Source organism: Balaenoptera physalus (assembly GCF_965194825.1).
Source record: "Balaenoptera physalus genome assembly, chromosome: 5".
NCBI classification, from domain to species: domain Eukaryota; kingdom Metazoa; phylum Chordata; class Mammalia; order Artiodactyla; family Balaenopteridae; genus Balaenoptera; species Balaenoptera physalus.
In genome coordinates this window covers 149,838,712-149,852,704 of record NC_138884.1, presented here as the reverse complement: position 1 = coordinate 149,852,704, position 13,993 = coordinate 149,838,712, and the positions used below count along the sequence as shown (strand labels likewise).

At 53.1% G+C, this 13,993-nt stretch overlaps 1 protein-coding gene across 1 annotated transcript in view; it reads right to left on the bottom strand.

The window, feature by feature from the left end:
- The window catches only part of LETM1 (leucine zipper and EF-hand containing transmembrane protein 1), a gene marked incomplete at its 5' end in the record, with an annotated part of 30,959 nt that overhangs the window by 16,169 nt on the left and 797 nt on the right, over positions 1-13,993 (bottom strand). Inside the window, 4 exon segments of the mRNA XM_082463143.1 lie at positions 485-628; positions 4,360-4,771; positions 10,482-10,542; positions 11,988-12,106. Of these exon segments, the coding sequence (XP_082319269.1) occupies positions 485-628; positions 4,360-4,771; positions 10,482-10,542; positions 11,988-12,106 (736 nt within the window).

Below are 13,993 nucleotides of genomic sequence, written 5' to 3'. Positions count from 1 at the left end.
AATTTTAAAAAATTTGTGTGACCCTCCCCACCCCCCGCCAGAGAAGGGGCCAGCAAACTCCATAAAGAGCTGGCCTGTAAAGCTTTTAGGCCCTGTGGGCTGAGCCATGTGAAACACGAAGGCCATCAGACAATACATACACGACAGGGCATGCATGTCCCCAGAAGGCCTTACTGACCAAAAGGGGCAGGGCTGGCATGGCCCGTGGGCTGTAAGTCTGCCAACCCTGCCCTAGACCCGTCTCGCCCCCCACGAATGGGTCTCGACCTGTGGCTCAACGAACACTGGTCTAGAGAAACTAGAATTTAAGACACATTTAAAGAGAAGCAAACCTGAAACCAGCATCTATTAAATAATCATAGCACAGCATGACTGAATTATGAAGAAAACATAAATTTAAAAACATCTAACATCGGAAATGTCAGTCATAAAACAATGCAGCCTTGTAACTGCTTTCAAACTGGGTCTGAAACGAGCCGGTCACCTTGATGGACTGGGTCTCGAACGTGGACGGTAACATGTTGGGGAAGAGCTTTACGGCAACAGGAAGCAGGAACTCCATGAAGGGCACCACCACGAAGACCAGGAAGGGCACCAGGCGGAAGAGGTCGGCACAAATCCGGAGGAACTGGAAAGGGGCGGAGGGACCAGCGGGTGACCGGGGAGCATGTCTCGCGCGGTCGTCCGCAGGAGCAAGAGCGGACGCCTCGCAGGGAGCAGACAGCGCTCCGGAGGCGCCCTGAGGCCAAACCGCAAGGCGGCGGCCTTCACAAAAGCTGGGTGGAAGCCACCTCCCCGCGTGGAGTGGCACCCATCACTGGATGCTGCCAGTGAGCCGCCCCCCAGGGCGTCTGCCAGGTGCCCACCGGCCTGGCGGACAGCTGGACGAGACTGACAGACGGAGGACTGGCCACTGCTGGCAGCAGCGAGGGCCTCCGGGGAAGGCTGCGGCCACACCACGCACTCCAAACGCTCTGCGGAAAGGAGGGCCGCGTGCTGGCGGGGCACTTCTCTTGTGTTCCCTGACACAATCGGTTAGATTTAAGCCTATGCTACACAGCAGTGATCAGGAAAAAAATCCAAGTGCCTCACTGATGTAAACAAACCACTGCTGATGACATTAAAGAAATCTGCGACTTGAAATAATCGACAATCCCTGAGAACAGTGGACAATCACTGCCGGGTCTCCGGCAGCTCACCTGCCCCCTGCACCAGTGCCTACTCAGCACATGCTCCTGCCCCTCGGAACCGCCGGGGTGCACAGCAGCCAAGACTACACTCCCCGCGTCACCAGCTGTGTTTCCACCGTGACTGACGAGACTGTCTTTGGAGGGGTGACGTCATTTCTATTAGGGGCCTCGCTTCTGGCTGGAGCACCACTTTCCATGATGGTTGCCCTCCCGGGGGTCAGGCGTCACCCACCCGGCGACAGTGGTCACTGTGATCCCCTGCACAGGGTGTTCTCTCCACTCGTGAGGGGACGTCCCAAGAGCACGCAAATAAACACCCGTCTCTCTCCCCAGACACACTCATCGTGGTTCCTCCCAAACCAGCCTCTACTCTGATGGTCACAAAACAGCAATTTCCCAACTCAAGCCCATCTCCCCATTTATCAACCTCGCTTTGCACCTTCATTTTTCTATTTATTATCAAAATGGACTCAAGGAATCCCATGTTTTTCATTTGTTTATAATTCATTATCATTTATATTTTTATGCTCAAATGATCCCGGATATGACCCTTCAAGTTGGTGCCTATGTTTTTTGACATTCCTCCATTAAATTATCTTTAGCAGTTCTATCGAGGTTTAATTTACGTACCATAACATTCACTCACTGTAAGTATGTAATTCAATAAATTTTGGTAAATTTATAGACTGAAACCATCTCTAAAATCCAGTTTTAGAACATTTTCATCGTGACAAAAAGTCCCACTGTGTCCATCTGCAGTTCACCTCCATTTCCACTCCGGGGTCTAGGCAAACAGGGATTTGATTTGTTTCTACAAATTTGCTTTTTCTGTACATTTTCCACGCACGGAGTCAGCGTCCAGCTCCTGTTACGAGCGTATAAGCGTCTGGGAGCATCATGTCCTCTTGGCAACCTGACCCTCTCGTCACCATGAGTGACCTCTTCTGCCCTGGTAATCCTGGCTCTAACATCGACTTTGTCTGATATTAACGTCGGCTTTCCTGGACTAGTGTTAGCACCACTTACCTTTCTCCATTCTTTTACTTTTAACCTATTTGTGTCTTTACATTTAGATGTGTTCCTTGTAGAGTACACAGAGTTCAGTCTTGCTTTTTTATTTAATCTGACAATATCAACCATTTAGTTAATAAAACTAGAAAAAGAAAAAACCATACGACCATCTAAATAGACACAGAAAAGATAAACAACAAGAATTTACTTTATAGCACAGGAAACTATATTCAGTATCTTATAATAACCTGTATCATGAAAAATAATCTGAAAAAAATATATATAATTGAATCACTTTGCTGTACACTTAAAACTAACACAATATTGTAAATCAACTATACGTCAAAAAAATTAAAAATAAATAGTAAAAAAAATAGATGCAGAAAAAGCATCTGACAAAATCCAAAATCTGTTCCTAATAAAAAGTCTGATGGAATTTACAAAAAAGATACTAGAACTAAAAACTGAGTTTGGTAAGTCTGCAAGATACAAGATCAATATATAAAAATCAACTGTATTTCTATATACGAGCAATAAACAAATGGAAAGTGAAATTTTTAAAATTCTATTTACCTACAACAGACAGAATGTGGAAGCAACCCAAGTGTCCACGGATGGATGATGGATAAACAAACTGTGGTCCATACACACAACGGAATATCATTCAGCCTTAAAACAGGAAGGAGATTCTGACACCTGCTACGGCGAAGGTGAACCTTGAGGGCCTTCTGCTCAGTGACACCAGCCAGTCACAAAGGACAGATCCTGTGTGATTCCACTGATCTGAGGGCCCTGAAGGGTTCAGATTAAGAGAGACAGAGAGTAGATGATGGATGCTGGGGGCTGGGGGCAAGGGGTGGGGAGCTGTTATTTAACAGGTGCAGCTTCAGCTTAGGAAGATGACAAGAGATGAAAAGAGTTCTGGAGACAGATGGTGGTACCGACTTTACCACAGTGTGAATGTACTTAATGCCACAGCCTGTATACTTAGAATGCTTAAAAAGGGTAAATTTTAGGTTGTGTATTTTACCACAATGAAAAAATTCCATTCACAATACCATAAAAAATATGAAGCCACACACTATTGCTGAGGGAAATGGAAAAAGTCCCGTTTTATTCCTCACTGGCCGTCCCCAGAAGTGCCCCCATTGTTTATTTTCCAGTCTTTTCTTATTTCCTGACACACGTTATCCTAGCACCACTGCTGTCCCAGCCCTTGACCAGCCATGCTTCCAAACAGCCCCGGCTCCTCTTCGTGGGGGTGGTCAGACGCCAAGGGCTGGGAGTCAGGAGTGCTCATTGCTACCGGGGTGTCACTGCTGCTAGGCCCGGTCCCCAGACCGAAAGGGAGCAGGAGGTTTGACAGCATGAAGGACCAAGGATCTGATGAGAGCAATTTAACAAAGGCAGAAACTAAGTCACGAAACAACAGCTTCATCTGTGACAACTCCAAGAAACCGTGGGGTAACTTTCAACAATGCACTTGGCATAAAAGGATGGATTAGCAGTTCAATCATTCTAAAAGAATCACTCATATGGTGAGGGTGTCAATCCTTCAACATGCTACACCTTAAGCAAGCAATTAAAACTCCAAAGGAGGACTTCCCTGGTGGCGCAGTGGTTAAGAATCCACCTGCCAACGCAGGGGATGTGAGTTTGAGCCCCGGTCTGGGACGATCCCACATGCCGCGGAGCAACTAAGCCCGTGCACCACAACTGTTGAGCCTGCGCTCTAGAGTCTGCGAGCCACCGCAATGAGAAGCCCGCGCACCGCAACGAAGAGTAGCCCGCTCGCCACAACTAGAGAAAGCCACTCGCAGCAACGGAGACCCAACGCAGCCAAAAATAAATAAGTTTTTTTAAAAAAACAAACAAACAAAATAACCCCCACAAACTCCAAAGGCGGAGCCGTGAGCACACTTCAGGCAGAGAACAGAGCCCCGCGGAGCCCACCCACGCGGTTACGGCTGCACCTTCTCTACAGAGCTGCGTCAGCCACACACTGTCCCAGCGGAAAATCGGGGACCCTGAGGCGTCTGAAAGAAACATTCAGCTAACTCAGGCGAGAACTAAAGCTACTGCGGGACAATCTCTTGCTGTGACTTTAGACACTTAAAGCAACTGACAGGTGAGCCCAGCAGGGGCCCACGCCCATTACCTGCCTGCGCTCTCGGCGGGTCAGGCTGTGGCCGTGCAGGATGCGCCAGAGCATGCGCGCGGCGATCTTGGTGTCGATCCAGAGCAGGCGGAAGCCGTGGTAGTAGTGCTTCAGCTCATCCAGGACCCGCTGGCCCAGGGACTTTCTCCCGGCCGCCTCTGCGGGGGGGCTGTACACGGGGCCGCCTTCTTCCAGCTTCTTGTTCTTGTCTTTTAGGGACCGCAGGGACTTCTCCACCACGGAGTCATCGCCCAGCGGGGGCGACGAGCGCCAGCAGCGCACAGGAAGGAACCTCGGCGCTGCGACCACCACGCACGTGTGCCGGGGCCTCAGAGCCCAGCGGCCGAGGGGATCACCTCGCGAGGAAAGGCACACGGGGTGGACGGGACTGCAGCCGCCAAACGGAAGTTTCCTTGAAGAGGGAAAAAAGAAGCCAGGGGTGAGGGGCCGGCCTTGCTATGACCTCCCGGCAGCAGCACAGACCGCAGCTGGATCCAAACCTCACACCCAACGTCCCAGCGTGTGGGACAGACTCCCTGCCCCTTCCTGACGCCGGAGAAACACACTCAGGGGAGCCGGTCCCCACAGTCAGAGGTGAAGGGGCTGCTCGCAGAGGTCTTGTGAGAGAGGCCAGCGAGGGCTGGCCGGTCCCCATGGCCTCAAAGGAGCAGGTCAGACACAAACAACCAGCAAAGGCTTGCCTTCCAGACGAGACAGACCCAACCTCTGGGTGGGTCTCCCAGGGCAGCCCTCTCCCCTAGCAGGTGACTTTCTACAAAGACCTGCGGCTCCTGAGCAAGTCATGAAAACCAGGGAGGATGCTGCAGTCAACGGTGCCCCGCATCTGTGCAGCAGCCGAGCAAAGGCCTCTGTGCAGCAGCCGAGCAACGGCCTCTGTGCAGAAGGACACAGACCCGGAGAGTACAGCCCGAAGCCCAGGCCTCCCTCTCCTCCCCTGCCGCCCACTCGGCTCCCACACTGGCCTCCTTGCCCATGCGCAGCGGCAGACTCCAGGCCCAGAGCCTCCGCAGCCATGCCTGCCTGCACACCCCACAGGTGCCGGCCCCGCCCTGGGCTTCCTTGGGCCCCCCGACCTGCGGGGCTACCCTGGTGCCCACCCCTCTCACACCCTCACACGTGGGCCGTCTCCCACTGGACCATGGGCTCCACGAGGCCCAGTGGGGAGCCGCCGCCACACCACAGCGGGAAGCTGCAGGGGCTTCCGGAAGTGGGAACCTCAGAGCCCTCTCCGTCGGCACCATATCAGGCCTACAGGGCTGCCCAGACCCCCGCCGCCAGAGAAGGCCAGTCTGCTCTTCCGGGCCCCAGGCAGCTGTGTCCTCGGTGTCTGCCTGCAGGACAGCCGCTCGAGGAGGGCCACTCGCTGCAGCCTGAGTTTCTGGAGCCTGGACCCGGCCCTCCCCAGCTCTCGGTGCCCACTAGACCTGGCACAGCCCAAGGTCTGGGCACGACGAAGAGGTCCCCTTCCAATGGCAACACCTGATGGAAGGCCATTTACAACCCAACATTGGAACAATTTACCCACACAATTCTCCTTCCGTGTTTCACCATCTTCTCACCTCACGTGTCCCTTCAGAAACCCCTCCCTGCTCACGCACAAACCCACCACTGGGTGGCCGAAGGCCCACGCACTTGAGAGGCTGTTGATCGCTGACACACCCCAGCTCCTTCCCACCTGTCCGGTCCTCCCGGCGCACCTGGCCTGCTGCCGGCAGCAAGGACCCGCGCTCTGAGCAGACCATCCCAGCTCAAACTCCAGCTCCACCGCCGACTGCTGCGTGACCTCGGACGAGCAACCTCTCCGCTTCAAGAGCATCCCTAGCGGATGTGTGCGGGCTAACACACAGCAAGTACCCAGAACAGTGCCTGGGGCACAGCAAGCCCCATTAAAGTAGTTGAGAAGCCACCAGTCAGGGCTGGAAGAAAGCTGGGAAATGTCTAGTTTAGCTGCCCCTTTTATGCACGGGGAACACTGAAGGACAGGCCCACCTTGGCTCTGGCCTGTATGGGCAGAGACAGCTGGCAGATGGCACCCCCCGCCGGCCTCTCTTCTGTCCTGAGCCCTTCGGCCCCGCAGTCAACACCTAAGCCAGGAAAGGCGGGTCCCTCGAACCTGCCCTGTCCTGAGTCCCGGCAGCTGGGTAACAGCCTTGCCCAGGGCACGGCAGCACCGCTGGCTCAGCCATTACCCTCTGTGCCTCAGTCTCACCTCTCAAAGCGAGAGATGATCATGCCCACATCTCCTGTCTTCATCAAGCTTAATTATCCAATTTTCCAACACAGTTACCAACGAAGCAAGTGGCTTCCTCGAGGTGTGATGTCAGTCACAAGGGGCAGCCAAGGGGCAAGGACATAGACCCAGGAAAACAGACCAAGCAGAGAAACATGGGGTGCATCCAGCGAGGGCCATCAGGGCCCCAAAATCTGGCTGTCTTCACGCATGTTAGAGAGATTATTAACGATCTAGCCAGAGAGATTTAGCTATATTCAAAAAGCACAAAATTGCATAATTATTAAAAAATTTCCATCAAAACAAAACTAACGTGGGCACTGTTGCCTTTCCTCGGGGAGCTGGGACAGACGGCATCTTCGAGAAAGCAGCTCCCGCTCTGCCCCGACCCACCAGAGCCCAGGCGTCAGCAACCCAGAAGTGCCCGCTCCCCTCACCTGCCAACACGTGGGAAGGTCCCTTTCCCAGGGGGACAGCATGCCAAGACAGCAGCCCAAGGCTGGGCCAGGGAGGACGCCAACCCTCCACGTGCCCCCTCAGCTCCTCAGGGCAAACAGGAAAGGGAAGGCGGGGCGGAGCAACAGGCACTGTGACCCAGAGGGTGTTCCGGAAGTGCAGGTGCCCGGAGACAGGAGGGGACCCCACGATCGCCTGCAGGACAACGTGCCCCTCAGCCGGGACCTGGAGCCCTCGGGGCCATAGGACATCCACGTGAGGGCAGCACCTGTCACCAGCAGCTCAGCGTTTGCGCTGCGAACCTTACACGCGCTCCCGCCAAGGGAGACTTGACAGCAGAAGCAGCTCACCAGCTCCGGTTTTCCCACTGAATGGGGTTCGGCGCTTGCGGGCGGGTTCAGAACCGCCTGCTGTTTTACGGTCTGAAGGCTCATTCAAGTTGTGGGTGCTTCCTCTCTGCCTTTGTTTCTATGATAAGGGAGGTGAGAGCAACTAGACAATGTCCACGATGTTATCTTGGATCAGAAACTCTCCCCCACTCACCCTTCAGGGGTCTGGACGTTTCAGTTAAGACTGAGATTGCAGGGCTTCCCTGGTGGCGCAGTGGTTGAGAGTCTGCCTGCCGGTGCAGGGGACACGGGTTTGATCCCTGGTCCGGGAGGATCCCACATGCCGCGGAGAAACTAAGCCCGTGCGCCACAACCACTGAGCCTGCACTCTAGAGCCCGCGAGCCACAACTACTGAACCTGCGCCACAACTACTGAAGCACTCACGCCTCGAGCCCGTGCTCCACAAGAGAAGCCACTGCAATGAGAAGCCCGCGCGCTGCAAAAGTAGCCCCTGCTCGCCGCAACTAGAGAAAGCCCGAGTGCAGCAACAAAGACCCAACGCAGCCAAAAATTAAATAAATAAATAAATTTATATATTAAAAAAAAAAACTGAGATTGCGAAATGACTGTCAAAAAAAACTAATACAAATGAGTACCACTTACAACTACTTATCTGTGTGACTCAAGATTTCTTATACTATGCGATCAAAATAAAAAATAAAATTTCCTGGATGCTGAGACTGACATAAGACTTCAACTCCCGTCTATAATTCCTAATCTGAAGTGTGTGAGTTCAGGACGACAGCTTTACAGTTCTCACTGTTTAACTTTCTAAACACTGTGAACTTAGAAAATGCTAGAGTCTCTGTTTTTTGCTGTCGTGATAACACGTGAATGACAACAGCTCTCTGATAACACAGCTGGCTACTGAGATTAAAAAAAACTGAAAAACTGAAGCAAACTGGGAAGGAAGACACAAAAAATCACTACTGTGCACTAGGCAGGCAATTAACTAAAACTGTGCTACCTTGCAAGCTAAAAACAATCAACGGAGCTGTGTGAAGTGGCCAGGCACAGGAAACTGTACCCAAATCAGTAACTTCCACGCCGCCAACAACCACTTAGAAAAGATAATCAAGAGTGAGCCCCCTCAACCCCACCAAATACAGCACATCTGGGAACTGTCTTAAATTCAGGCCGTGCACGTGGCCTACATAAGGAACACGACAGACCCTTTTCCGAAAGAGAGAAAACAACTTACAGGTGGAAAGACCACGTGTGATTTTAAAAGTTAATATTCCCAAATGATGTTATGGGTTTAATGACATTCCAGTTACAATCCCTAAAAGACCATTCTAGAACGGAAATAATTCAAAAGTTGATCTAGAAGGACTGTGGAGAAAGGAGGCAGGGGAGGCCTGGCCCCCGGCAAGTGACAGGTGCAGACAGTCCCCTGCAGGAGAGGCAGGCACGCCAACCCTGCAAGCGCCGGGGTCACTGACCCACGCGTGGCGCCGCCCCACCACCTGAAGAACCAGACCACACAGCAGAACTAACCTGCCTCAGCGCTCAGTACTTTAAAACCAGAGACTTCACACCAAAACCCAGACTTCCAGCTTCTCCTGAAAAACCCTGACAGCTGACCCTGCGGGACCACATCCTTCATGGCAGCCACGACCACACCCCCAGGTCACTGGTCACCCGTTTCCAGCCACCCACTGGGCCCCAAGCCCCTGAAACGCCAGCCGCCGATTACAGAGTTCACTTAGACCTCTGAAATCCAGAAAAGCACACTTCAGCAAGAGTAAAGATGTTCTACACTCATACGTTAATGCCTCCACATCATAAAAAGAGGTTTCGTGGCGACAAAGTCTGGCGACTATCAGAAGAGGAACCTAATTAAAATCAAAGCCCAGAGCTGGCTGGGAGCACGCTGGCAGCAGGTGGGGGCCTGCAGAGGCTGCTGCTCGGAGGGGCTTTTGAAAATACTCTGTCGTGTCCCCGCCAAACACTGCCCACGCACCCATTCCCCTCCACGAAGACACCTGCTCACGGGTGGAAAGGCTGGGCCCAGCTGCTCATTTTAGGACTATATAAGAGCCAGAAAACTGGAAATACGCTTACACACACTTCTGCTTTAACAGCAATCGAGTTTTCCTGTGCAGCTTGTGTACTGCTTGTTTTAGGGAATTGAATCTGTCCCAGGCAGCATCCTCCAGGAAAGTTTCATGGCCAAGATGAGGCAACAAATCAACAATCTCAAATGAATAAGAAAATCCGAAGAGCCCACAGCTCCATGGACAAGGGGTCGTAAGGGTCCAACACTCTCACACAGGAAGGATCGGGGGTGTCGAGAGGCACGAGCTCCACTCCAGGCACCCGGGGCAGGTGGACATGGACCCGGCGCAGACAGCAGTCTGGGTGCCCCACCACACAGGTGAGGGCGTCAGGAGACTAAGCTCAGGGGCGTGGGCAGGGATGATGGCTGGCGAGGAGAGTACAGCAGCCCCGCGGGAAGCTCAAGTCCATGGGTGACAGTGGACAGAGGAGTTTGGGTGCCACTCCCTCCAGGAAGCCCTCCAGCCTCTCAGCAGTACCACAGACCTCCCACCACACTCCAGATATGTCCCCAGGACCAGCAGGGCAAGCCCTGTGGCCAGCGATCGATCCACATGGTCTTCTCTGAAGGACCGAGCGCAGTGCAAGGGAAGGTTTGTTTGTGTGTTCATACGAAAAGCCACTGGAAATGGCAGCTGTGTGAGTGTGGAAAAGACTCAATACTGTATGCAGACTGTGGTTACCACTGCATGTTTCAAAAAACAGATACATAAAGAAAAAAGACCAGAATAAAATACACCAAAAGGCTAACAATTTCTGTAAAAGGTACTGGGATTACGAGTGTTTATTTTCCCAATATTCACTAATGTACGTGGTTACGTATTTCAAGATGAAAAGATACAGGTTTAAAAGAACACAGAGCAGGAACGTAGGCTATACCACCTCCCCAAACCGAGAGTCGCACGTCACTTGAGCACTTTCAAGCCCCCACCTTCAAACAGGCAGAGGGTGACACTTATCTACTTACACGTAGCTCGTCAGCCCCGCGGTGCTGGCACAACTGAGGCAGGCACAGTCCCCCGCACGACCTGCGATTAAAACAGAAAAAACAAAGTCAGCCTCCAGCCAGGAGCTTCACGCTGGCACGGGCTTTTGTAGGCTGAGTCTCCGGAAGCTGAGCAAAGGCGCTGCCCCAGCTGGAACGCGGGGTCTTGGAGGCAGTCCCTGGGCCCACGCACCCCACCTGGGGGCCCAGGCCCTGGCGGCCCTTCAGGCCTCCCCAGCTGGGACCACCCACCCCCCCAGCCCCGGCTGCCTCTGGCGGGCAGACGCAGGGCGCACGTGATCCCCAGCACACAGAGCAAGCCAGGGCCCCGTCCAAATGTCCCAACACGCCCCCTGCCCACACGAGCGGTGGGGGCCGTGAGAACTGCCAGGACGACGGACGCCAAGAGTGAACCAGTTCTTGGATAAACAGTACTGAGGAGTGCGCGGCACGTTTTCAGGATTTTCACGCGCTTTTGATGCTTTCTCTAACGCTAGTTCTCAAGCCCTTCCTCCAGCTGAGGCAGATCCACCTTCCTTGTTCCCCCAACAGAAGCCCCCCACCTCGAGACCTTAACGCAGAAATGGGCCCCGCGGCAACCAGACCAGCTGCCGCAGCGCCCAGAGCCCCCTGGCCTGCCTGCCCCCTGCACACCGCCCTGCCAGCCCCTTCCCATGCCCTCCCCACTCTGAAGGCCTGCAGAGCAAACCAGGGGTGGGCTCCAGGCTCTGCCCGCCCCACCCCCCGCCCCGGCACAGAAGGTGGTGGGTGTGCCGCCCCTTCCTCCCGAAACCCTTCTGTTGTCTCTTTCCTGACAACCACCCTGAACTCTGACCCCAGCTGGGTCTCCTACAACTCACTGCTACCCTAACTCCCCAGAGTTAGTCCTGGGCCCACAAGACGGCCCCCACTTCAAACGCCAGTTACAGGTGGGGTCCCCAGGCTACCCACACTCCTGCCAACTACAAATTCGGGGTATCCATGACCCTCTCAGTTTTGATAATTTGCTAAAATGGCCCACAGAACTCAGAGAAGTACTCTATTCACTACTGCAGTTTATCATAAAGGATACAGATGAACCGCCAGGTGGAAAAGTATATAGTGCAAGGTCTGGAAGAGTCCTTGGGCACAGGAGCTTCTGTCCCCATTGACTGGCATGTGCCACCAACTCAAAAGCTCCCCAAGCCTCCCTGTTCAAGAGTTCCTATCTTCACTGCCTAGGCATGATTGATTACGTCCTTGGCCACTGGCAACTGAACTCCATCTCCAGACCCCCTCCCCTCCCTGGAGTTTGGGTGTGGGTCTGGAAGGTCCAACCCTCTAATCACAGGTACCTCATTAGTATAAACTCTGGGGTGTGGGAAAGGGACTCATTATGAATAACAAAAGATATTCTTATCATTCAAGAAATTCCTAGGGTTTTAGGAGCTCTGCCAGGAACCCAGGATGGGGCAAAAGAGACCAAACTTATTTCTTCCTATCCCATACCTTTCTTCACCTGGCTTCCAGGACACCAGGCTCTCTGGGGTCTCCCCCCTACGCTGCTCCAGGCAGGATTCTCCCTGCCCCATCTCCAGATCCTCCCCAGGCACTCCGTACCTGAACACCTGTGGACACATGAGACCCAGAAGTCCGACGGGCACCTCGCACTCAGCAGCTCCAAGAACTCCCGGCTCCCTCAGCCTGCTCCTCCCTAGTGCTCCCTTGTTTCAATAATGGTCAGAGGCCGGGCCCGCTGCTCTCACACCCAGTCCTTGGCACATCTGGTCAGCCCACCTCTACAAGTCCCAGCCCACTCCCAAGTCCGCGCCACACATAGCAACTTCCTCCCAAAGAGTACAGGGTGCGAAGGGCAGGAAGTAACTCTGGAGAAGACACCACCTTAGCCAGTGATCGAGGTCAGCACAGCCATGGTCCTACACCTGCAGGCACCCTTGACAGATGTGATAAGAAGGACACACTTCACCTCTGGGGTCTTCCTCCCCAAAACCCTTAACCCCGGTCTAACCATGACAGAAACATCAGACAAATCCCAATAGATGGGCATCCTACAGTGTATCTGACCAGTCCTCCCCAAAACTGTCAAGGAGAGTCTGACAAACTGTCACAGCCAAGAGACCAAAAAGAAATGGTGACTAAATGTAATGGGGTGTCCTGGATGGGGTCCTGGGACAAAAAAAGGACATCAGAATAAAGTATGTGCAGAATAAGGGAAATCTGAATACACTGTGGACCTCAGTTAATAACAATGTATTAACGTTGGTTTACTGATTATGACAATGACCCAAATTGATGTAAGATGTTAATAATGGGGGAAATGTGCTCCAGAAAAGGGCTGCCACACCCAGCTGGGAGCATCATTTCCAAGGGTTCAGGGACTGGCTCCCCACGGTCCAGCCCTGGGTCTTGCAGGCTCTGGATGCCCTGTAGGTCCTACAGCAAATCAGCCGTCTGACCAACACTCAGTCCCTTAGTGTCTGTATAAAGAACAGTGCTAACTACGGGACACACCTGTGTTCCTGGAATGATACAACCCCAAAACAAATTCAGCTGATTTTTAAACTGTAAACATGCTACAGAAACCTGTGTGGCGGGGCTTCCCTGGTGGCTCAGTGGTTAAGAATCCGCCTGCCAATCCGGAGGACACGGGTTCGAGCCCTCGTCTGGGAAGATCCCACATGCCGCGGAGCAACTAAGCCCATGTGCCACAACTACTGAGCCTGCGCTCTAGAGCCCGCAAGCTACAACTACCGAGCCCACATGCCACAACTACTGAAGCCCGCGCGCCTAGAGCTCGTGCTCCGCAACAAGAGAAGCCACCGCAGTGAGAAGCCTGCGCACAGCAACGAAGAGTAGCCCCCGCTCACTGCAACTAGAGGAAGCCCGCGCAGCAACGAAGACCCAATGCAGCCAAAAATAAATAAAATAAATTTTAAAAATATATATATCAAAAAAAAAGAAACGTGTGTGGCCAAAGTATTTTTATCACCATACTTCAGAGGCAAGAGATATAGAGAGCCCTGACAGCAGAGGGAAGGACTAAAAGTTGGACTGGGCACCCAGACTATCGCTCACACCGGAGTGCTTGCTGTTTCATGCCCTTCTCTTGGCTCCAAAGGTCTAAGCAGCTGATCAACCATTATTGTTAAAAAATGGCAAGAACCGTGTCATCCAGGGTGCCTTTACAAACTGTGAACACCTTGAAATACATAATTTTACTTGACAACCTCAATCTCATAGGACAAATAACAAGCCAGAAACTCAGAAACGTTAACGTAAAAAGAGACATGGAGTGAGGGTCACTGCAGGCGCCCTACATGCGGGCCCCTAAGAGCCCCGCGTTATGTGTGATCTCCGTGTCACAGCTAGGGTCACTGAGGCTCCAGGTACAGCGGGACCTGCCTGAGGCCATGCGAAAAGGCCTGGGGACCCTGCACGACGCCCGTAACACCATAAAGGTATCGGTCCCAGGGAGGTCCGTCCTGCAAGCCGGC